Raw genomic sequence first — 22,509 nt, 5'->3', positions numbered from 1 at the left:
TGATTTTTTTAGGGGCAGGGGGAGTTTTTAGGAGTTAAACGAGTGCCTTAACTCCATCCACTTCTGTAACCCACCAACAAAACTCCAGAAAACAAGCAAAACCGCTGAACGTTCTCCCTGACATCAAAATTCCCTGCTCACTCTCTAACGCCAACCAAATTCCAACTCAGGCTAGAGGAAAAAATGGTCATCTAAGGTGTTATAAGCAAGCACCCACTCTTCTTAGCCAACCTGGCCTATTGGCAGCCTGCTTGGGGATTATGGAAACTGAAATGCATCTCTGGGCATCATTGGGTTGGAGAGGGACTGGGTACCGTAAAGAGGCAGAAGACAGAATTTCATTAAGACGATCTTAAAAGCACGTTTTTGGTTTATGCTGCAAACACCTCCAATGGTACGTCTCCTCCCATTAGTGGGAAGGAACAAAGCCCATTGGCACAGAACCTCATTGAAAAGGGCAGGAGCTGTGCCAAAGCCCAAGAGCTCTGCTTATTTCTATGGGTCTTATATAAGAAAACACGCAGACGACTCTTGTTGCGCTAAATCTGCCTTGTTTGAACTGTGCTGCAGTACAAACAGTACCTCCTGCACTGATCCTCAAAGCCGCCCTCTTTGGGGTGGTCTTTTGGTTTTGTCTCATCACCAGACTGCCTCGGGAATTTCAGCTTGTACAATTTTCCTCCCCTGCCTGGCAAGCTGCCCCAGTCCCCCTGCTTTCAAACGGCAACTGGGGTTTGGAAGCAAGTATTCCACTGTGCAAATGCTGCCACGTTTTGGCTCCGGAAGGTTGTTCTCAAGCCAGCATTTTAGGTTCATAGGAACGGTTGACCCCAAAATGTTAATGGTTTCCTGCAGCAAATCTAAATTATACAACCAAGGAACAGCTAAAAAGTTGCTCCAGTAAATTCATTTCAGTTTTGCTTGTCATAAGGAAAACTGCAGAGACGTTGATCTTTCTTAATGAAATTTTCCCACTTGATATATTTGAGATCTTTCTCGTAAATCGTTTCCTAGGTGTGTGGTATGAGTCCTTTTAGCGGCAGCACTGCGAACATGAAATGCCCGCAACTATGAAGCTCTTATATTTTCAGCATACATGTTTTGGGGCTTTGCCTTTCCTTCCCTATCCTATTTCCAGGGCACAATGGGCTGTGTTGTTCCATTTTTGTCCCCATAAAACCAGGCTGTGCAATTGAGAGACAGACCAAAGACAAAAGACATTCATATACTGATGGTGTACTAAAATGGGACTTGCAATTTCTCTATTGCTTTCTTTCATTTGGAAAGAGGTTTCTGTTTTCTTGCCTTATTCCCTGTTGCTTGAGAATTCCCTTCCAAGTTTTCTTTCGGAGCATCGGTGGAATGGTGGAAGATACAAATGATTAAGCGAGGATCTCACATAACCGTGACCTCCAACTTTCAACTTCCTGCCGTCTTCCCCATTGACTTTGCTTATGGGAAACTGGTAGGGAATGTCAGAAATTACCATCATATGATAGTGGGGATGCTGCAAATGCTGGAACTCCAAGGACTGGTCACAAATCCCCTTAGTTTAGTACCGTCATAACCTCGAACAGTCACTGAACAAATGCTCGTAACCCAAGGACTACCTGTACTTTTCTTGTTGTGTGCTTTTCCATTAAGCGTTTTTTTCCATCATTCCGAAGCCGCCTTGCCTGTTTGCAATTCCCAACCTCAAAACGCCTTAGAAAAAGAGTCCCTCCCAAACGGTCCCTCTGGGACTCAATGTAATCATGGGAAGCCGGGAAGCAAACAATGTTTGGAGACAGGACTCTGCTACGTAAGACGGGGCATTCACGTATTCCATTGAGTGCCTCAGTTCTAAACAAATGCAAGGCCATCACACTGTACACAAGAGAATTTTGTAGACATATTCCTGATTTCCTCCAATTGAATGAGAAATGGTTTTTAAAAATGCAGGATTTGGCAGTAATTCATACTGTGGGGCAGGACCAAACAATTGCCACTCAACCTCTACAAAAGGAAACTCAAGCCTTCATTGTTGTTGTTGTTTTCTTTTTTTCCTTTCTTTCTTCGGCCTCTGAATTAACTTTTTGACTCCTGGCAAGTAAATAGACAGGTCTCTGCAGTTTTCTGGGCAACATTTTTAGAAGCAGATTGCCATTGACTTCTTCCCAGGGCTGAGATGTAATAATTGGCCTCAACGCTGGAACTCCCAGCTTCCACCCAGCACCCTTAAGCAGAACCCCAAACGGGCTTCTATATAATGCACTAGATTACCCACCAAGGCATGTTTCCTTGGTACTTTTGTTGAAATAGACTGGATCTTTCCTTCTAAAGCAGACAAGCTACAAGGACAATGTGCTTAGACTCCTGACTTCACAAACTTAGAAGACTCTATTTACTGCCACACATTTTGAAATGCTCAGGATGGGCGCGGCCTAGTTAGCTGAGCTCATCTGCAGTAGAGACCTGGCTGTTGACAGGACTTGCCCTGTAGTTAAAGGGGAAGGTGAGACCTGCTGACAGCAATAAGGGTTTCTAGCCCACCCAGGTGTATCCTAAGGCTGCCACACCCGCCACAACCCTCTGACATCCAAAGGAATGGAAAAGGCACAAGAGCTTGGTGGGATTTTGTACAGCGCAACTCTGAAAGATCACACCTCCTAGCAATCTTCACAACAAGAGGTGTGTATGAAAACATAGAGGTTGTAGTCCAAAGCATCAGAAACCTGGATTAAGAGTGTAATAGCAAGGAGATGAGAGCTGTTATTAAACATGAGAGTGATGGCAAAGAGACGATAGAAATTTGAGATACAGATAGTCCTTGAGTTACAACAGTTCATTTAGTGACATTCAAAGGCACTGAAAAATGCAACTTATGACCGTTTTTCATAGTTACAATTTTGGCAGCATCCCCATGATCAACATCATGCGATTCCCCTTTTGTGACAAGCGAAGTCAACGGGGAAGCCAACAACCGTGTTACTAACTTAACAACCATGTTACCAACCAACGGCATTGATTCTCTTAGCAACCAGGGCAAGGAAGGTCATAAAATGGGGCAAAGCCCATTTAACAAATGTCTCACTGTGATCGTAAGTGGAGGACTACCTATATTGTCCTGCTACACGTTTTAGGTGGCGATAGATCATTTTTCACGTTCTTCGATATAAAACTAGCATGTTTGTATAGGTAGTCCTGGACTTACAAGCACAATTGGGGCCAGAACTTCCATCTCTATGCTAGGCAGTTGTTAGGTGAGATCCGCCCAACTTTACATTCTTTTCTGCAATGGTTGTTAAGCAAGTCACTTGTGCAATTGTGAAGGGAATCATGCAGTCATTAAGCAAATTCAGCTTCTCCCATTGATTTTGCTTGCCAGAAGCCAGCCAGGAAAGTTACAAATGGAGAACATATGACCGCCCCCCTGCTTAGGACACTGCAATCGTTGTAAATACACGCCTGTTGCAAAGCGCCCACCGTTTATTCGTGTGATTGCGGGGGACGCTGCAACCATCCACACTGCAAGAAACAGCAAGAAACTCCTTTACCTTGGCGCAGTATTGGGATCTGGAGACAGCCTGAGTGAGCTTGAGGATGGGCTGAGAAAGGGAGGTAATTGGTGAGACGGCCCAGATTAACGCCGTAAACTTCTCGGAGGGGCTGGATCCTGTTAGGGGAGAGAACGGGTGAGTCTCGTAACCTTCTTCCAAACCTGTCTCGGGTTTTGGCTCACCTGCTGAAGTTTAATCCCCATCTAACCAATTATCGTTAGTGGTTTATTTAGTGCTGCCGGCTTACATGACATTTCAGAAGATAAAAGAAGTCAGCTCTCCACCCACAGGAACCTTGCAATTCAGATTTCACTGCCAATGAAAACAGTAGGAAAAAAAAAAACCCAGGTGGAATTAAGGCAGATGAAACAGAGATAACATTAGTGACAATTTCAGATGGGTTATTTTACAGGAGTCCACAATGTGGCTCTAATGGACGCCAATTGTCAGGTACACTACCTCAGCAGTCTTTATTGTTTTATCAGTTTATATTTTACAGTTCCTCGACCAGAGGAGTCCCCAAACTTGGCAACCTTAAGACTTCTGGACCTCAGCTCCCAGAATTCTGTTGGAGTTGATGTCCACAAGTCTTAAACTTGCTAATTTTAGAAACCTCTGCTGTAGCCCTTCAAGGAAGCCTATGTGAGGATCTCCCTTCACTTTAACCACAAAGAGTTGTCGAAGATAGACTGAGGGAGGAAAAGTGATAGGCCCAAGATCTCCCCAGGAATGGCTGAGACGGCAGCTGAACGCCAGTTCTAATCCAACACCTTGATGACTCTATAGCAAGCCCCGCCCATCTTTAATTTAATCCTGCATTACCCCTCCTTCCTAAAACATCAGGTTGCTCCACATGAATCTTAGAAGCTTTCTGGTAAATAAAAAGAGTGCATGGGTATTGCTCTTTTGCTTTGCCTGGACAGTTCCTCATCTGCCTTGATTTTAAAAAAAAATCATTCAACTATTTGAACTTTACATTAAAGCAGAGGTGACATTCAGCAGGTTCTGACCAGTTCTGGAGAACCAGTAGCGGAAATTTTGAGTAGTTTGGAGAAACAGCAAATCCTACCTGGCCCTGCCCCCATCTATTCTCTGCCTCCCGAGTCCCAGCTGATGGGCTGAGTCTTCTTTGGTTGCCCTGCACAGGAGAAAGGAGCTGGAAAGCGGGTTAGTGGGGTGGGGAGGGAATGGGATTTTGCAGTATCCTTCCCCTGCCACGCCCACCAACCACGCCCACAGAACCGGTAATAAATTTTTTTTGAATCCCACCACTGCATTAAAGTATTTGACTTCCTCAGGTCTGGAAGAAGCAGCTTGCCTTTTGCAGAATAGATGGCTTATGACTGTCATACCACAGGTAGTCCTCGACTTACGACCACAATCGAACCAAACATTTCTGCTGCGAGACAGTTGTTAAGTGAATTTTGCCCCATTTTGTGACCTTTCTTGCCACTGTTGTTAAGTGAATCACTGCAGTTGTTAACTTAGTAACACGGTTGCTAAATGAATCCAGCTTCCCCACTGAAGGTCACAAAAGGGGATCATATGACCCCGGCTCACTGCAATCATCGTAAAGATGAACCAGTTGCCAGGCATCTGAATTTTGATCCCATGACCCTGGGGGATGCTGCAACGAGCATAAGCGTGACAAACAGTCACAAGTCCCTTTTTTCAGTGATGTTGTAAGTTTGAACGATCACTAAAATGAATGGTCGTAAGTTGAGAACCACCTGTAGCTGTTCGGTGACAATGCACCATTGCTCAGGATGCCCTGCTGAGCCTCACCAAAGAGGGAATTGGGGATGCCTGACAGAGACGGATGTGTCCTTATCTATTTCATTCCATCCTCTCTCTACTTATGTGGGTTTCTCCCTTTTGATTTCTCTCCCAGGGGCCTGATTGCAAGCTTCTTGGGAGCCGAGGCTGTTTCCCTGTGTTCCTTACTCTTTGTCAGCCCTTCAAAGGAGACCAGGTCAAGAAACAGGCACAGCAGCGACTTCAGGAATGCTGTTTATTTTAATTTTTTTGAAAGCCTGTCCAAGTTTCTCTTTGTCCCATTTTTAAAGTAAACAAAATCACAGCAGCGTGGTTGTTTTTGCATGCTTCCTGCAATCCCTGGACTATGTAATCTCTCTACGTTCCTCTTCAACAGCTTGTTTCTTCGGCTTTCTCAGACCTTTCCCAAAGTCATCTCTGTGATTCTTTACGTTCTGTAAGGTTAGACCCTCCCCCTAAATGATAAATGCTAATGCTAATTAAAAAACAAACAACAACAACCAGAAGATAGGCACCACCTTACTCGGGAAACCTTAAAGTTTGCAAAAAAGTACAAAAATCCTTTCGGAAAAGTCTAAGATGCAATGCCTCCTAAAATAGATTGACACGCAAGCAAATAAACATTCAATTAAATGATAATTCTGAGCACCTGTAAAAGATGAACCTGGAAAACAGGTGGTGGAAGTCATGGTGCCTGACGGAGTATCCTGGGAGAGAGACAACAGGTACTCCTCAAGTTATAACCATTTGTTTAGTGACTGTTACAAAAGCGCTGAAAAAAGGGACTTATGACTGGTCTTTGTACTTACGACAGCATCCACAGTCACATGATCAAAATTCAGAAGACTGGCAACCGGCATGTATTTACAGTATGATGATTATAGCATCCTGCGGTTGGGCAATCACCCTTTGTGAACTTCCCAGCCAGCTAAGTCAATGGGGGATTCACTTAATGACTACCTCACCTAACAACTGCACTGATTTGCTTAACAATCAGGGCAAAAAAAAAGCTCATAAAATAAGATATGGCTCACTAAAACAACTGCCTTGATGGTCAACGGAAATTCTGGTCCCAATTTTGGCAGTAAATCGAAGACTAACTCTTTGAAAAGGAACATTCATGGCCACCACATTTTGTGGTATTAGAGCCATCGCCACCCCAACAACTTCAACTTTTTAGGAAAGAAGAAGCAGGGATTAGAAAATGAAGTTAGAAACAATGCAGGGGTATTTACCCTACCTTGCTGCAGGTAATAGAAAGGGAAGTCGTTGAGATGAGTGGAGTATTCTGGTAAAGCCACCAACCCTCCAGGAAGTGTGTTCCAGAAGAACTTTGGGCGTGATTCCTGATGAAATATCCGATCTTTTATTATCTAGCAAAGAGAAAGATAAGTTGTCATTACACCCTGGAGCCATCTGCACCTGCTTGGAAATCTCCTGGATATGAGATCAATCTCAACAGTTGTTCTTGGCTCCAGTTAGGAAAAGCTACGCTTGCGTAGCAAAGTAGCCACAAAGTCCAGATTCAAATCTGGGATGCCGTTATTGACTTTTGGATGCTTCCTCTCTAATTCCAGTGTGAGGACACTGGTCACAGTAGTTAGCTACCAGCAGGCATATTTTGTGCCTTAGTAAGAAACTGTAGATGAGACAGTCTGAAAAAGCTCTGAAAATGTTACATAAATGTTAAGTGTTACTATAACTATAAGCAAAGCATGCTAGGCTGAAATACACCTGGTGCAATTTCTATTCAGGAGCTAAGAGCTGGACTGAATAAAAATAGCAGTTGCCTTCAAAAATAAAAGCAAAGCAGTTATATTGCATTCATGGGGTACAATTATTTATATTTGATTTCTAATTTCCGAATGATCTCGCATGGGCTGGATGGGGACAGCCAAAGAGGCCATAAAATGCTCGGATTTGCTATAGGCATTTGCCTCTAGACAGGAATTTCCTGTCTAAAAACAACTTGAAGAGGTCAAGAGGAAAAAAAAAAGAGACTCCTCATTCACTTATATTTACATCTATATACCTAAAATATTTTTAAGCATTATATAATACAGTTGAGGCACTTCATGAGGAAGGTGAAACTTAAAAACTTGAATTTCCCTTCCCCATTTCTCCAAATTTTGGACCAGAGGGAAAAAAAATAAACAATTATGTTTTCCAAGGTGAGAGAGATTGTGGGATGGGGAGGTTGAAGAAGGAAGGGGGAAAAAATAAAAACATAAACCATTTGGCAGCTTATCTCATAAACGGCAACTCAGCCCAGGTGGTGAGAAAGCCAGGAGCAAACATTTCAAACCATTCAAAGAGATTCCGCCTTTTACTGGCACCTATGAATTTCTTCCAGTTCTGGGTCCAAGAAAGGCAAGTTGCACTCATAGATCTGGAGAACTTCACCACCAACTTAAGTGGTATATCAAGCAACAGACACAGTGGTGGTATTTTACCGGTAGTTAAAAAAAACCTACCGGTTCAGCCAAACCGGTAGTAAAAAAATCTACTGGTTTGGCCGAACCAGGAAGGTTGGTGGACAACATGCTGGAGGTTGGTCCAATATACAGCTGTGTGGATCAGTGAAGTATCAGTGAAGCCATGGAGGGAATTACATGAAGTTTAACCTCACCTTCCCCTCCTTCTCCTCCAACTACTTAGCCCTGACCTAGAAGCAAAGAGAGAAGAACTACTGGGAGGAGGTTAATGGGCCATGGGGACACACCCTGAAGACTGACACAGCTTGACACACCTAGACCAACTTGAAAGCTAAAGGTTCCCACCTCTCTGTGGCTTCCTTCGGTCATCATGCCAAGCCATTATGTGCTGAACATGCTGCATGAAGCAAACCAATTTGTTTCAGAGCTGACTGCATTGTGTGACCCTATTCACTGCACTCTTCAAGCCATGTTTTATGTCTTGTGTTATATGAATCCAGCCAATTCTAATTTATTTAGCAAACCACAGTTCACCATGGCATGTGATCTCAATCATAGAAACAGAAATAATTGCAGATGAAATATTTGGGCAAATGATGGGCATACTTCTGCAGCTTACCTCAAGAGTGGTTTGCACAATCTTCTCCACAGAAGAAAAATACGTTTCCCATAAAAACTGGGTTTGCTGTTGGAAGGCCAGGATTTTGTCACTGTTCAGACATCGGACCGTAGATGGAATCTGAGAGGAAGCAGCGTGAACAGAAGATACAAAGGGGCAAATGCAGGAATTTTATACTGCTTATAAGTTTCAGAGAAATTATTAAAATGGATATAATTTTCCTTGTTCATATTTTATGCTACTACACTCTATAACTGAAATACAGTCTTGTTGTTTTGATGGAGGAAAGCATCAAGAGATCTTTCCTTCAACAACAAAAAGCACCAAGGATGATGTGGAGACAGACAACTAAGCTGAACATTTGGTCTAGTGGTTAAAGCACCACACTAGGTTCTAGTTCCAGTCCCACCTTAGGCATGAAACCAATTGGGTGACTTTGGGTCAATCGCCAGGAGACTGTGAGTTCTACTTCTACCTTAGGCATGAAAGCTGGATGGGTGACATTGAGCCAGTTATTCTCTCTTAGGCCAACCGATCTCACCAGGGTTCTTAATATGGGTAAAACAGGAGGAGGAAGGAGTATTAAGAATGTACACTTTCTTTGGTTATATAAAAATAATAAAAAGTGGGATGTAAATAAACAAACAAACTGCAGAATGGGCATTGACTAAACTATGTATGCATATTATAGCTTTTTATCCACAGAATCGATATTCCTGTGACCAGCAATGATCTATCCAGGATGCTCAGGGCAATGTCATAACAAAGGTTACAGTAATTCAGTTACCAAAATTCAACACATTGCTAGATCAGTTTCTCTATTTAAATCAATTCCTAAGTTACCCATATCAAGAACAACAAATAAGTGAGACAAGAACAATGAAAGGCCATATGAAAATGAGGTAAAGAGGTAAATAAATCAACACCTCCGTATCAGTAGTTGCATCCTACCTTAGTCGCTACCAGTTTGGTGGGTGATTGCACATGCACGCGTGTACATGCCCCTAATGCGTGCCCCCCTAAAAAGCCAATCAGTTGAGAGGATGAAAAAATGAAAAGCTAGGAGTAACCCTCCCTCCCTCCCATGTGCTTTTCGGTCTTTTATCCTCTCAGTTGATCTGAGGCTTGTTTTCCTCCGATCAGCTTGAAGGCTTTTTTTTTTTTTACTACCAATTCGGCCAAACCGGTAGCATACTGTTATGTAGATGTAAATAATGTAGTTGGGTTGACAATATATAAACTACAAATATATATGTTTGTAGCTTTAAGGAAAAATACTGTAATGTATTATGCTGTGTTCTGGTTGGTTGATTGTGCTGCAAGTTGCCATAAGAGGGAGCTATAGATCATGGTTTAATTCTCTTTCACTTTTTCACTGATGATCTCTCTTGATACTTATACTGACTGACTACGGACTGATACTGACTAATCCTGTTTATTTTGATATTCTGTTGATATCGAAGGTTATTTGTTGTATTATGGTTTGATGTTTGTCTGCTGTAAAAGACATGGAACCGGTAAGAAGACTCTATAACTAGATGTAAGAAGACTTTATAAATGGATCTTTCTGGACTGTTAAAAACGTGTATGACATGGACTTTTTATTGGACTGGGCTATTTCTTCAAGTAAACATTAATACAACTTGTTCAACTCTGTGTGGCTGTATATTGCTACATAACTGTTCTCATAAACCATTTTCCGTGTGCATATCCTTTTTATACAAGGGTTACTCTGCACATATCCTACCACCTACCACCACTGCTCCATATTCTAAATAATTGATGTACTTTATATAGGAAAATGAAAGCATCTCATACAAAAGACAATGTTGTTTTCAGGTGGTTTTTAAAATTAAATAACAATGAACCAGGGCTCCAAAGCTCACCAAATGGAGCATTGTTTCCCAACTTTGATGACTTTAAGGCGTAGGAACTTCAATTCCCAAAATTCCTCAGCCAGCATGTTACCTGCAGAAGAAGCCGCTCGTCCCCAACAATGGATGATTTACTCCAATCAATCACCTCTGAAAATGGCAGCTCCCACCCATTGCTGAGCAGGACCGGGATGCACGCAGCCTGGATCAAAGAGAGAGAACAGAGCAAGGATCACCAGGTTGCAGGAGAGGAGAGAGAAAGTGACCTTGGAAGCATGAGGTTCAAAGGATCTTCAGTGGTGCTTACAGGTAGTCCATGACTTACAACTGTAATGAAACATGCCATCATAGTTGTTAAGTTGTAATAGCGATAAAAGGGTCAGTTATGTGCCCAAACTGATTTTATGACTTTTTTTGTGGTGGTCATTAAGCGAACACTGTGGTCATTAAGCAAAGCAGTGGCCATACATATCCAGCAGAAGCAGAATAAAGTTATCTTTAGCCATTCTCATTTTGAAGTGGTGTTTTCCCTCTTCTCCCAATACTGTGGGATTGATCCATTAATCTCCAACCAGAACGATAGAGTTGGGAATTGGGATCTACCCAACTTTGATTAGTTGCTTTTTGCAGCCACCTCAGCTGAATGGCAGGAGAGACTGGACTTCTGCAAAAGTAGCTGCCCATATAGGGTCTAACTGGCCCCATCAGCTCTTATATATGTGCTCCTTTTATATACAGTTTAGTGCTCTTTTGAAAAAACTGCTGGATCTGGGTTTCGGACAAGTGATGCACAAGTAAGTCTAAAGCAGGAAAGGAAGCTGTGTTCTGTCACTTGTGTGTTGTTGGTTCTGTCACGAATGGATGCACAACATTTTTTTTTTCTTTTCTGCTGCTCCTGCCATCAAAAACGGCCATGCTATTTTTTATTATTGGCAAGGGAGAACCAGTTTCATTAAGGCACCAGGCTAGAAACCAGGAGATTGTGAGTTCTAGTTCCGTCTTAGCCAGCTGGATGATCTTAAGCCAGTCCCTTTTTCTCAGCCCCAAAAAGGAGGCAATGGCAAACCACTTCTGAAGATCTTGCCAAGAAAGCTGCAGGGACCTGACCAAGCAGTTGCCAGGAGTCAACATTGATTTATAAACACACATACACACTTACACATAATAATAATTGGCAGCAGGAACTCTTTTCTCTATTTCTATTTCTTGCCCAGTCTGGAGACTTTTGCAGGTGTAATCCAACTCCAGCAGTTGCCAGTTCACTTGCTATCAATTGCTCCTTCTTCCTAATTTCTTCTGCTCCCCTCCATCTGCCCCTCTTATCTGTTAGCCCGGCTATTTCTGAAAACAGGTCTGGCACCCTTCGGAAAGTGTTGGGGTGAAGTGCATGAGAACTTTAGCTCCTTTGGGTCTGTGACCTATCAGTTAGGCTATTTCTGAAGATCAGTCTAGCACTCTTACAACACTAGGAAGCTCACCTAAAACAAATTATTTCATCTGTTTGTTTCATCTAGTAGAGGAATGGGACAAGTTTGGAAAGACAGTTCTCAAGAAGTAGAAAGAACTTTTCTCAGAGCTGGTTGCACAGTCAGCCAAAGGTTTAGACTGGATGTGGCATTTTTATCTACCTATTGAGTCCTTCTCAAGGACCTGAGATAGGTAGACGTTGTTTGAGGGTGTTAAAAGTATTATTGCAAGATTGTTATTAACTTTTTTATTACGCTGTTATAAATCTTGATTGTTCAAACACAGGATTGTTTCTATAATATGATTAGAGATGATTAACATTCCATTGTTTAGATAGCTTAGAGTACTGGCAAGAGAGGAGGGAAAGAAAAATATGCTATTCATGTTAATTATAATTTAGAATGTCAACATCACAAGCATAAAATGATTTGCCTTTTTAAATTAAAAGTTGAGGATAATATTGAAAAAAGAACCACTACAACTCACATCAAAGCATTTATTATATAATCTTTGACTTACAAGCACAATTGAGGCCAAAATTTTTGTTGCTAAGCAAGACAGTTGTTAAGTGAGTTCTGCCCCATTTTACAACCTTTCTTTGCACAGTTGTTAAGTGAATCACTACAGTTTTTAAGTTAGAAAGTGAATCAAGCTTCTCCATTCACTCTGCTTGTCAGAAGGTGGCCTGGGACACAGCAACCCTCATAAATACATGTCAGTTACCATGAATCTGAATTTTGATCATGTGACTATGGAGATGCTCCAATGATTGTAAGTGGGAGAAACAGTCATACGTCATTTTTTTCAGTGCCATTGTAACTTCAACTGTTCATTAAAGGACTATCTGTACAAAGAGCTACAGTGGCGCAGTGGTTAAATGCAGTACTTGCAGGCTACTTCTGCTGACTGCCAGCTGCCTGCAATTTGGCAGTTCGAATCTCACCAGGCTCCAGGTTGACTCAGCCTTCCATCCTTCTGAGCTGGATAAAATGAGGAGCCAGACTGTTGGGGACAATAGGCTGACTCTGTGTAAACCGCTTAGAGAGGGCTGTAAATCTATTGCTAAATAGAGCTTTTGATCTTAAACAGAATAGCATACTTAATATTAAATTTTCCTTATATTGTTCCTTTATGTTTGTGCAAAGGCGTGTGTGTGTATGTGCGCGTGTATTGACAAGAAATAGAAACAATTCTATTTCAAAATTGAATTTCAAAACAGTTCAAACCTGTGACATAGAGCTAGTGTGGTGTGATATAGTGGTGAAGAGGGTGGCCTAGAAACCCGATGCCTCCTTTCAGCATGAAAGCCAACTGGGTGACTTTGGACCCGTCCCTCCCTGTCAGACCAACCCACTTTGCAGGGTTGTTGTTGTGGGGAAAAGAGGAAGTGGGAAGATTAGGTATGTTCACCACCTTGAGTTATATATAATATACTTCCAACGTTAATAACCTTTTATTCCTCAACATTATCCATTCTTTCATCCATGTTAAAGCCATGACTTGATAATATATTTCCCAACTGGGTAATCCAAATCCTCCTCTAGTTCTAGCATTCTATAACATGATTTACAAATGGGTTGTCATGCATTCTTGTGGTACAGGAGAGGTAAAACACATGAGTTATATATAATATTAAAAGATGGGATAAAAATCTCAGAACAATACAGTAATAATAACCACGTACCTGCAAAGCTTCTAGGAACCGGAAGGACCCCAAACGTCTCCCCCGGGGGATGACACAAAAGGTAGAGTTGTGCAAAAGCTCCTGATAATCAAACCTGGGAAAAGACAACACAAAAATGTCCTGAAGTAGTGGCAATCGTTCAGTGCTCTTGTTCTTTTCCCTTCATTTAATTCCCATAAATTTAAATAATTTATGAATTTTCCAACAGGATGGAACTTTGGGGCATGAAATGAATCCTTTCTCATATTGGATAGCTTTGGATTTCCCAGTGGTGTCCCATTCTAATATTATCTAACAGATTTAACAGATAATCAGAGTTGGAAGGGACCTTGTAGGTCAGTGATCCCCAACCTTTTTATGCCGCGGCCCGGCACCGCATCAGCTGGGCGCCGCGCCCGGTACTCCGCATCAGCTGGGCGCGCCATCTTTGATGAAAAAGTGCTTCCGGTGACCTCACCAGAAGCACTTTTTCATCAAAAAAGATGGCGGCGCTAGCTTGTGAGCTTTTCCGGTAGAAATGGCTTTCTACCCGAAAAGCTCACCGGAAGCACTTTTTCATCAAAAAGATGGCGGCGCCAGCAAGCCAGCAGCCCGGTAGGACTTGTTCCGCGCCTGGTACCGGTCCGCGGACCGGTGGTTGGGGACCCCTGTTGTAGGTCATCTAGTCCAAGTGGGCGATCTTACACCATTACTGACAAATGGCAGTCCAATATTCTTGAAAGTCTCAAGTGATGGCGCTCCCACAACTTCCGAGGGCAACTTCTGTTCCATTGGTTGATTGTTCTCACTGTCAGAAAGTTTCTCCTTATTTCCAGGTTAAATCTCCACTTGTTCAGTTTCCATCCATTATTCTTTGTCTGGCCTAGAGGCACTTTAGAAAATAGCTTGACCCCACTCTGTGGCAGCCCCTCAAATATTGGAAGACTGCTATCATGTCTCCCCTGGTCCTTCTTTTTACTAGACTAGCCAAGCCCAGTTCCTGTAACCGTTCTTCATATGTTTTAGTCTCCAGTCCCCTAGCCTTCAGTCCCCTAGCCTCCAGTCTGAGCAATATCCAAGCAAATTTACCCTCCAACTGTTTGGGATTATCATCAATCCCAAACCAATCACCCTCTCTTCTCTGAGAGCTTTGTAATGTGATAGGTTTACACCAGAGGTGTCCAACCTTGGCAACTTGAAGACTTGTAGACTTCAACTCCCAGAATTCCCTAGCCAGATTTAGAAGTCTATATGTCTTCCAATTGGACATCCCTGGTTTACACCAAACTACGTTCAGAGCCACGAAGAACTTCCATTAAGAACTTCCATTGAGAAATTCCTCGGAAGGCAGAGTTACCTCAGGCTAGATCTGAACTACATTTCAAATGTCCTTTTCATAAGCCTCTAAGCACAACCCAGGGCAAGGAATGGATTCGGGGCCTGACACAAAAAGCCCTGTGTGCCAAAACTGAGACCAGAGGTGGAGGACAGAAATTTCCACTGTGTTCTGTCAAAGAGGCTGACTTTTCCCTCACCACAAATGTACAAACATCCTTAGTAATGAGAGGAGGCAAATCCACAAAACACCTTTGTATGGGGGATGATTTCCCCCAGGATGTAGGCAAGAAGATTTTTCTATCAACACTCCTGCTTTCTGACTTGCAAACAGAAGCAAAGGTGTCTATACACACAGCCAACAGTGGCTCCCGCTTCAGGCAGCTTTGGGATATGCCCATAAATTATTTCTTACTTCCAGAGACTTATTAGTCACCCTGGAACCCAGCCATAAAGCAGGAAGATAAAAATCCATGTCAAATCAAAGGAAGAACACACCATAAAATGAATCAGGGCAGGGCAGGAGATGAGATGGGGACAGTAATTGTTGGATAAGGAGCAGATGCTTTAAAAAAACCCCACATCTTAATATCTAAAACCATTTGGAGATACATGCTCCCCAAAACACACTGTAGTGCAGGGACTGAAAAAAAAATACGAGGAATGAAAGGACTGAGAAAGTGGAAAGATCCTCAGTAAATGCAGAAAAGAATAACAAGGGAGGTGCCAGGCAGATCTCTCAGGGGAGGATATTCTGTACCTCTGCGGTTATGACTGAAAAGGACTATTCTCAAATAGGCCTCTACTATGTCTCAGTGAAGAGCAAGGCCTCTGCTGATGTGGGAAGCTGCGGTCCCAATCCATGCCCAGCTTTTAAAAAAAACAGTCTTTCTAAATATGTAGGAACTCAAATGTTCATTCAAAGTTATTTTCCTGTATATACAGTATATATTTTTACCAAGGGAAGAGGAGGAGGGGGAAGGAGGAGGAGGAGAGGAAGAAAAAGGAGAAGGAGAGGAAGAAGAAGGAGAGGAGGGGAGGAAGAGAAGGAGGAGAGGAAGAGGAGGATAAGGAAAAGGAGAAGAGGAAGAAAGAAGGAGTAGGAAGAGGAGGAGAAGGGGGAGAAGGAGAAGGAAGGAGGGGGAGGAGGAGGAGAAGAAGAGGAGGAGGAGGAAGAGGAAGAAGAGGAGGAGGAGGAAGAAGAAGAAGAAGAAGAAGAAGAAGAAGAAGAAGAAGAAGAAGAAGAAGAAGAAGAAGAAGAAGAAGAAGAAGAAGAGGAAGAGGAAGAGGAAGAAGAAGAAGAAGAAGAAGAAGAAGAAGAAGAAGAAGAAGAAGAAGAAGAAGAAGAAGAAGAAGAAGAAGAAGAAGAAGAAGAAGAAGAAGAAGAAGAAGAAGAAGAAATAATAATTCTTTTGCATTGTGGTGGTACTGGAGGAGGAGGGGAAGGAGATATTCTGGTTTTTCTTTTGCAGGGATGTAATAAGACTTGCCTGGTTCAGTGGAGAGGCCAACGGATGTATATGATGTGAATGTCCTGCCTTTCATTGTACCATATAATCACTTCTCTGGCAATCTGCAACTTTCTTGGCTTTCTACACTACCATCTAGTTATTTACTTTGACTGGCTGGCTTGCTGATTCAGGAGCTCAGGGGGCCCGTCCATTGTGTTCCCTCTTCCTAATTTTCCCTACAACATCAACCCTGTGAGATAAATTGCATTGAGAGAGAAGGATGATCAAAGCTCTTGTGGGAGCTGTGACTAAGTGGGTCTTCAGGTTCCTTATCCAACAATGTCATCACCATATAACAGTCTTTATTACAAAGGAAAGGTATTGGAACAGTGTTTCTCAGTCTTGGTGACTTTAAACCGTTTGTACTTCAGCTCCCAGAATCCTCCAACCAGCATGGCTGGAGGATTCTGGGAGCTGAAGTACACGCGGCTTAAAGTCACCAAGGTTGAGAAATAGGGCTTTTCGAAGAAACTCTCCTGAAGGATTTTTAGTAGTTTTCATCTCTATTTAGGAAGAGTTACACCTATGAAGAATTGCTGGAGAATTTCTGCTGCCTCTGGAGAAATTGGAGGAATCAATTTATCTAATCATAAATTTGGGAAGGATTTTGAAACGCCATGTGAGCTCCTCTGCCCTCCACTCCCCATCTTTTCCCTATTAGGCCCAGATTTTGTGAGATGTTTGAGCATGGACAATATATTTTGTTTTGCACAAAACTTACACCTGCTGGCTGGTATGCCTTCTGTAAGATATTCAAGAAGCCTGTGATCATGCTGTGCTAAATAAATTCACCTGTGGCACATAATAGGTACCCTACAATGCATTTACAGCTTTTACAAAATGTCTCCTTCACTAAAAGAGGCCATGTTCTCAATTGCTTGGGGAATATATTTTTCACGCAAAGTAATTAATTTGTATTATGAGATAAAGATGAAAAATCTGTTGCTCTCCAGATGTTACTGAAGTATGGCTCCTGTCATTCCTCATGTTTGGCTTTGGCTGTCTGAAACTGCTGGAAACCAAAGGATAATTACCCTGTTTCCCTGAACATACAACCTATCCTGAAAGTAAGTCCTAGCTTGAGCCCAATATAAGCCCTATCCCAAAAATAAGCCCTAATTAAGATCCCATCCATTCTAGAGTGCACGGGTAAAAATTAAGCTAGGGTGAGGATGGGGGGTGGTGGAGCTGCCCTACTACTTACCTTTGGACAGTTGTAGCCAGGCCTCGCACACCCCAACACTTGCCTTGCCAGCCCATTTCTTCTGCAGCCGGCAAGGTTGGCAAGGCTTTCTTTCTTTCTTTCTTTCTTATTTATTTATTATTTATTTATTTATTTTGTACATTTTATTGGTTTTTAAAGACAAACAAAAACAAACAAAACATAAAAACATCCAACTTTCTTCCATAAGTGTACAAGCAGTATGTCGGTTGGTTTACAAATTTTTTGTGCATCCATTTCATAGTCTCAATTACAGTTACATTGCATAATAACTCATATTATCAATCAAAAATTGAATACCCTAGTATCATTATTAATCAATCATTTGACTATAATTTTGTTCATTCATACTTTGCGAGATAACTATCATTTACTTAGTTTATTTTATAACAATTCATATAATCCTCCTAAATCTAACCTAGAAACATTTTATAGATATAATAATGAAAAAAGAAAAGAAATACATGTTTATATATTCATTATTTTCTAAAATTCTACATATCCTATTATTATATTTTATTATCTAACCATTGATAGAAAAGGTCCCAAATTTTGTAAAATTGTTTATCCTCTAGGAAAAAGGTTGGCAAGGCTTTCTTGAAGACCTCTGTAGCTGATAACAAAGCTCTGGATCGATCCAGAGTTCTGTTATTGGCTGCAGAGGCCTTCAGGAAAGTGTTGCTGGCTGCAGAAGACGTTCCTGAAGGCCTCTGACAGTGAAAGGAGGCGGAGGGACGCAAGTGAGCGTTGACATCCCCTGAAAATAAGACCTAGTGCCTTTTTGTGGCAAAAAATATAAGACAGGGTCTTATTTTAGGAGAAACATGGTAGGTAGATGAACTGACTTAAAAAGTACAAATCAAATGGATTTTTCCGCTTATGTCTGTCCTCAAATATGCTCCCCAGAAAGAAAGTTTCTGGCTCCCCTGCAAGTTGGTGGCCTGCAAACTAGTATCTGTCCACAGCCTCCTTGAAGTTCAATGGGATGAAAGAGAACTTTCTGGAAGCTATAAAAGGAGAGGTAAAGGCACTGTAGGGAGCCTATAATCACAGTGGAAAAATCCAATGTTTGCGTTCGGTTTAGAGACACATCCTCTTGTGTGCTCCGCCAATCAGCAGCACAGCGGGTCAGAGAGAACAAAGAAATTAGTGTGATCCAGCATGGAAGGGTTCTCTAACCAGGAGGTGGACCCCCTTCTGGTCCAAAACTTCAAGAGAAAGTTAAGGATGGACAAATTGTTGAGCTAAACTCTCCACCCTGCTCTGTAATCTCACACCAGTTCTCTAAAGTTGCCAATTTGCCAACATTTGCTGGGTGGACCACCAGCTTGTTCAAACCATGTTAGGAATGTAGAATTTGAACAGCGGCTTCACACCTCAGGCTTTCCAACCAGCTAAGAGCTTGTTTTGCTGAGCTGTTTGAATCTGAGGCATTTTCTTATGCCACAAAAATCCAAACTAAGGCAGTCTCTTTGCTGGGTCAATTCAAATGCGGTTACAAATATGGGCAAGCCCTGGAAATCAATAAGTTATGAAAAGTTATGATATTTTTTATCTAGGATTAATGACAAATAGGAGAAGAGACATGGTGCCAATGACTTAGCAAAGTGACACAAAGGTGGGAAGGGAAAAGACTCAGCGAAAAAACAGAACGAAGCAAAAAAGTAAAATTAAATGTAAAGCAATCTCATTTTGATTTCTGACTATACTTACTTTTTTTAAACTTACTGAGTCATTACTTTGTCTTCTTTCCCTCTTTTCTCGTTAAAATAAAATGATTTTTGTTTGGTAATGACAAGGGATACAAATCTGCCAAACGGTTATCATTGGTTTAGGGCAGTGGTGGCTAACCTTTTTTGGGCTCATGTGCCAAAAATTGTGCGCGTGCTTGCATGCTCCCATTCTCATGCCAGCACCCAGAAGGCAATGCGCGCCCCCATGCCCCCTACGTATGCATGCGCAATCCCCACCCACCGCCCCCTTACCTACACTGCACCTCATAGCTGATTTTTGGCCAGTTTGAGGCCTCTTTTGGCCTCCCAAAGGCTTGAGAAAGGCTTTTGCAGGCTTCTGGAGGCTTTGCAGGCCAAAAACTAGCCCCGTTTTGTCACTTCCTGTATTTTCGGAAAAACAGGACACGATGAAATGGGGCTAGTTTTCAGCCTGCAAAGCCTCCAGAAGCCTGCAGAAGCCTTCCTTAAGCCTTTGGGAGGCCGAAAAAAGGCCTCAAACCAGCCGAAAATCAGATGTGAGGCGTGCACATGAGCAGTGAGGTAAGTTTGCCTGCAGCTTGAGTGCCGGCACAAACGGCTCTGCGTGCCACCTGTGGCACGCGTGCCATAGGTTCACCATCATGGGTTTAGGGCATAGATAGGTTCCTAAGCTTTATCTGGATATCAGAGTATAGTATAGCAAAATTTATGTAGGTCATGTAAACAGTATTTTCTCAACCTTGGCAGCTTTAAGAATGTGTGGACTTCAACTCCCAGAATTCTCCAGCAAGCATTGCTGGCTGGGGAATTCTGGGAGTTAAAATATATGCAATCTAAAATTGCAAAGGTTGAGAAAATACTGTTTAAATCAGTGATCCCCAACCTTTTTATGCCGCGCCTGGTACCAGCATCAGCTGGGCGCCGCGCCCGGTACTAGCATCAGCTGGGCGCGCTTCTTTTTTTGATGAAAGTGCTTCCGTGACCTCACCGGAAGCACTTTTTCATCAAAAAGATGGCGGCTAGCGCTCGGTGAGCTTTTCCGGGTAGAAATGGCTTTCTACCCGGAAAAGCTCACCGAAGCGAGCGATAGCCGCTTATCTTTTGATGAAAAGTGCTTCCGGTGAGCTTTCTACCCGAAAAGCTCACCGGAAGCACTTTTCATCAAAAAGATGGCGGCGCCCAGCAACCAGCGGCCGGGTAGGACTTGTTCCGTGGACTGACCGGTCCGCGGACCGGTGGTTGGGGACCCCTGGTTTAAATGACCTACATAAATCTTACCTTATACTTACCATGAGAGTTGAAGTCCACCCTATTAAAGTTGTTGAAGTTGAGAAACACTGATTTAGAGTATCTGCATGGAAGGAAGCTCCAGCTTCTATATTTTTCTTCATAATGGTTAATCTTAGCCAGAGGCAACCTTATCACTATTTCCTTTTTCTTATGCTTCCTAAATCCCCAAATCCAAACAGAGACCTCTGCCCTGAAGCAAAATAGGTTCTCACAGGGAATGAAACAGTTCCCCTATGTTAACAAACTTACCCTGTTCTATGAATGGACCTGTATAGTGCACCATTCATTAATCAAACTCAGGCTCACATCAAACCTCAAGACATAGACCAGAATTCCCCCAAAGTGGTCAATATCAACCAGTGGTGGGATTTAAACTTTTTTACTACCAGTTCTGTGGGTGTGGCTTATTTGGTAGGCGTGATTTAATGTGTTAACTGGGTGGACATGATTAGAATGTATGAAATACACTACAAAGCCTATGTCAAAAAAAAAAAAAGCATTTATCCCCATAGACCAGGGGTATCAAACTCAAGGCTTGCGGGCTGGACCCGGCCCACGGGGTGCTGAGATCTGGCCCCCGGGGCTGCCCTGGAAACAGCAAAGGATTGGCCTGCGGTGCCTCTGCCAGCAAAAATGGAACTTAGGAGCCCGTTTTCGCTGCCAGAGTGCTCAGGCCACCACAGGCACCCCCGGCACGAGTTACATCAAGCTGTCTATGCCCACCCTGGCCACATCGATCCCGGCCCCCCGAGATCAAACACAACCCTGATGTGGCCCTCAATGAAATCGAGTTTAGCACCCCTGCCATAGACCAAAATGGACAGAGATCAGTGATGGGATTCAAAAAAATTTGCTACCGGTTCTGTGGGCATGGCTTGGTGGCCGTGGCAGGGGAAGGATACTGTAAAATCCCCCTTCCCTCCCCACCCCACTAACCTGCTTTCCAGCTCTGTTCTCCTGTGCAGGGCAACAAAAGAAGACCCAGCCAATCAGCTGGGACTCAGGAGGAGGAGAAGAGATGGGGGTGGGGCCAGTCAGAGGTGGGATTTGCCAGTTCTCTGAACTACTCAACATTTCCACTACCAGTTCTCCAGAACCGATCAGAACCTGCTGAATGGTATTCAGAGGTGAATACCACCTCTGACAGAGATGAACATTTTTTTTAAATGAGGGTAAGTTGGGGAGAATTGGACCATTTTAGGTAATTACGAAAGTGAGGCATTTCTAAACACAGGTACAGGACTTGGAGAAGCTGAGCAGGGAAGTGCAGCAGGCAAAGCTTGCGTGAAATCAATGCAGCTGTGGTCAGAAGCGGCACACAGCCTGTGACTGGATGGAGAACAAGTGTCATGGGGCTGGAGAGCATCCAGCAGTCCCTTTAACTGCCAATTCTTTGTCCCAGATACAATACCACAGTTCTCCCGGCATGCTTGCAGTGAAGTAGCTACAGGGTTGGCAGGCCCATCCTGGATTTCTTTCGACATCTTCCTTAGAAGTTTGGCCAGAGTCACCCATAGCCTGTCCGAGCCTGATCTATGGGGCAGCATGCACACACACACACACACACACACACACACACACACACAAGAAGACCCATTTTAAAAGGATACTGACTTCAGCCAAGAAGCCACAAGCGGTGAGTCACTGATAATTTAGCAACAAGAGTCATTGGGAGCTAGGTGGATACAGAGGAAATAAAATAATAAACCACAGAAATTCTAACATCGGATCATTGTGTTCCCTCCCAATGGCTTTCTAAAAGTAAAGCTTCAGCATATGAATATGTACAATGGGCTAAGCCCAGGATAATAAATATAATTAATAAACATAATAAACATAATTCACCTAACTTGCCACCCCAAACAAAAGAAATGTTATCATGCTTAACGTAATGGCCTGGTTTAGCCAATGTTCATATGGATTGGCTTGGTTTCCTATAATAGCAATAGCAATAGCACTTATATACCGCTTCACAGTGCTTTACAGATCTCTCTAAATGGTTTACAAAGTTAGCATGTTGCCCCCAGAAATCTGGGGTCCTCATAATACACTGAACAAGCCGGTCC

At 42.8% G+C, this 22,509-nt stretch overlaps 1 protein-coding gene across 2 annotated transcripts in view; it reads right to left on the bottom strand.

The window, feature by feature from the left end:
• EXTL1 (exostosin like glycosyltransferase 1) overlaps window positions 1-22,509 on the bottom strand; it is a 48,730-nt gene that overhangs the window by 5,593 nt on the left and 20,628 nt on the right. For both annotated transcript variants that reach the window (XM_026676013.2, XM_087970631.1), the window contains 5 exons: window positions 13,395-13,488; window positions 10,338-10,445; window positions 8,370-8,489; window positions 6,556-6,688; window positions 3,537-3,655 (listed from right to left, as the gene is read on the bottom strand). In XM_026676013.2, the coding sequence (XP_026531798.1) occupies window positions 3,537-3,655; window positions 6,556-6,688; window positions 8,370-8,489; window positions 10,338-10,445; window positions 13,395-13,488 (574 nt within the window). The remainder of the gene's footprint in view (window positions 1-3,536; window positions 3,656-6,555; window positions 6,689-8,369; window positions 8,490-10,337; window positions 10,446-13,394; window positions 13,489-22,509) is intronic.

This window comes from Notechis scutatus, chromosome 8 (genome assembly GCF_049901735.1).
Source record: "Notechis scutatus isolate UNSWTSFEM ecotype Mainland chromosome 8, rNotScu1.2, whole genome shotgun sequence".
NCBI lineage: Eukaryota > Metazoa > Chordata > Lepidosauria > Squamata > Elapidae > Notechis > Notechis scutatus.
Note: the sequence above shows the minus strand (reverse complement) of the source record. Positions and strands in the feature narration are given on the sequence as shown.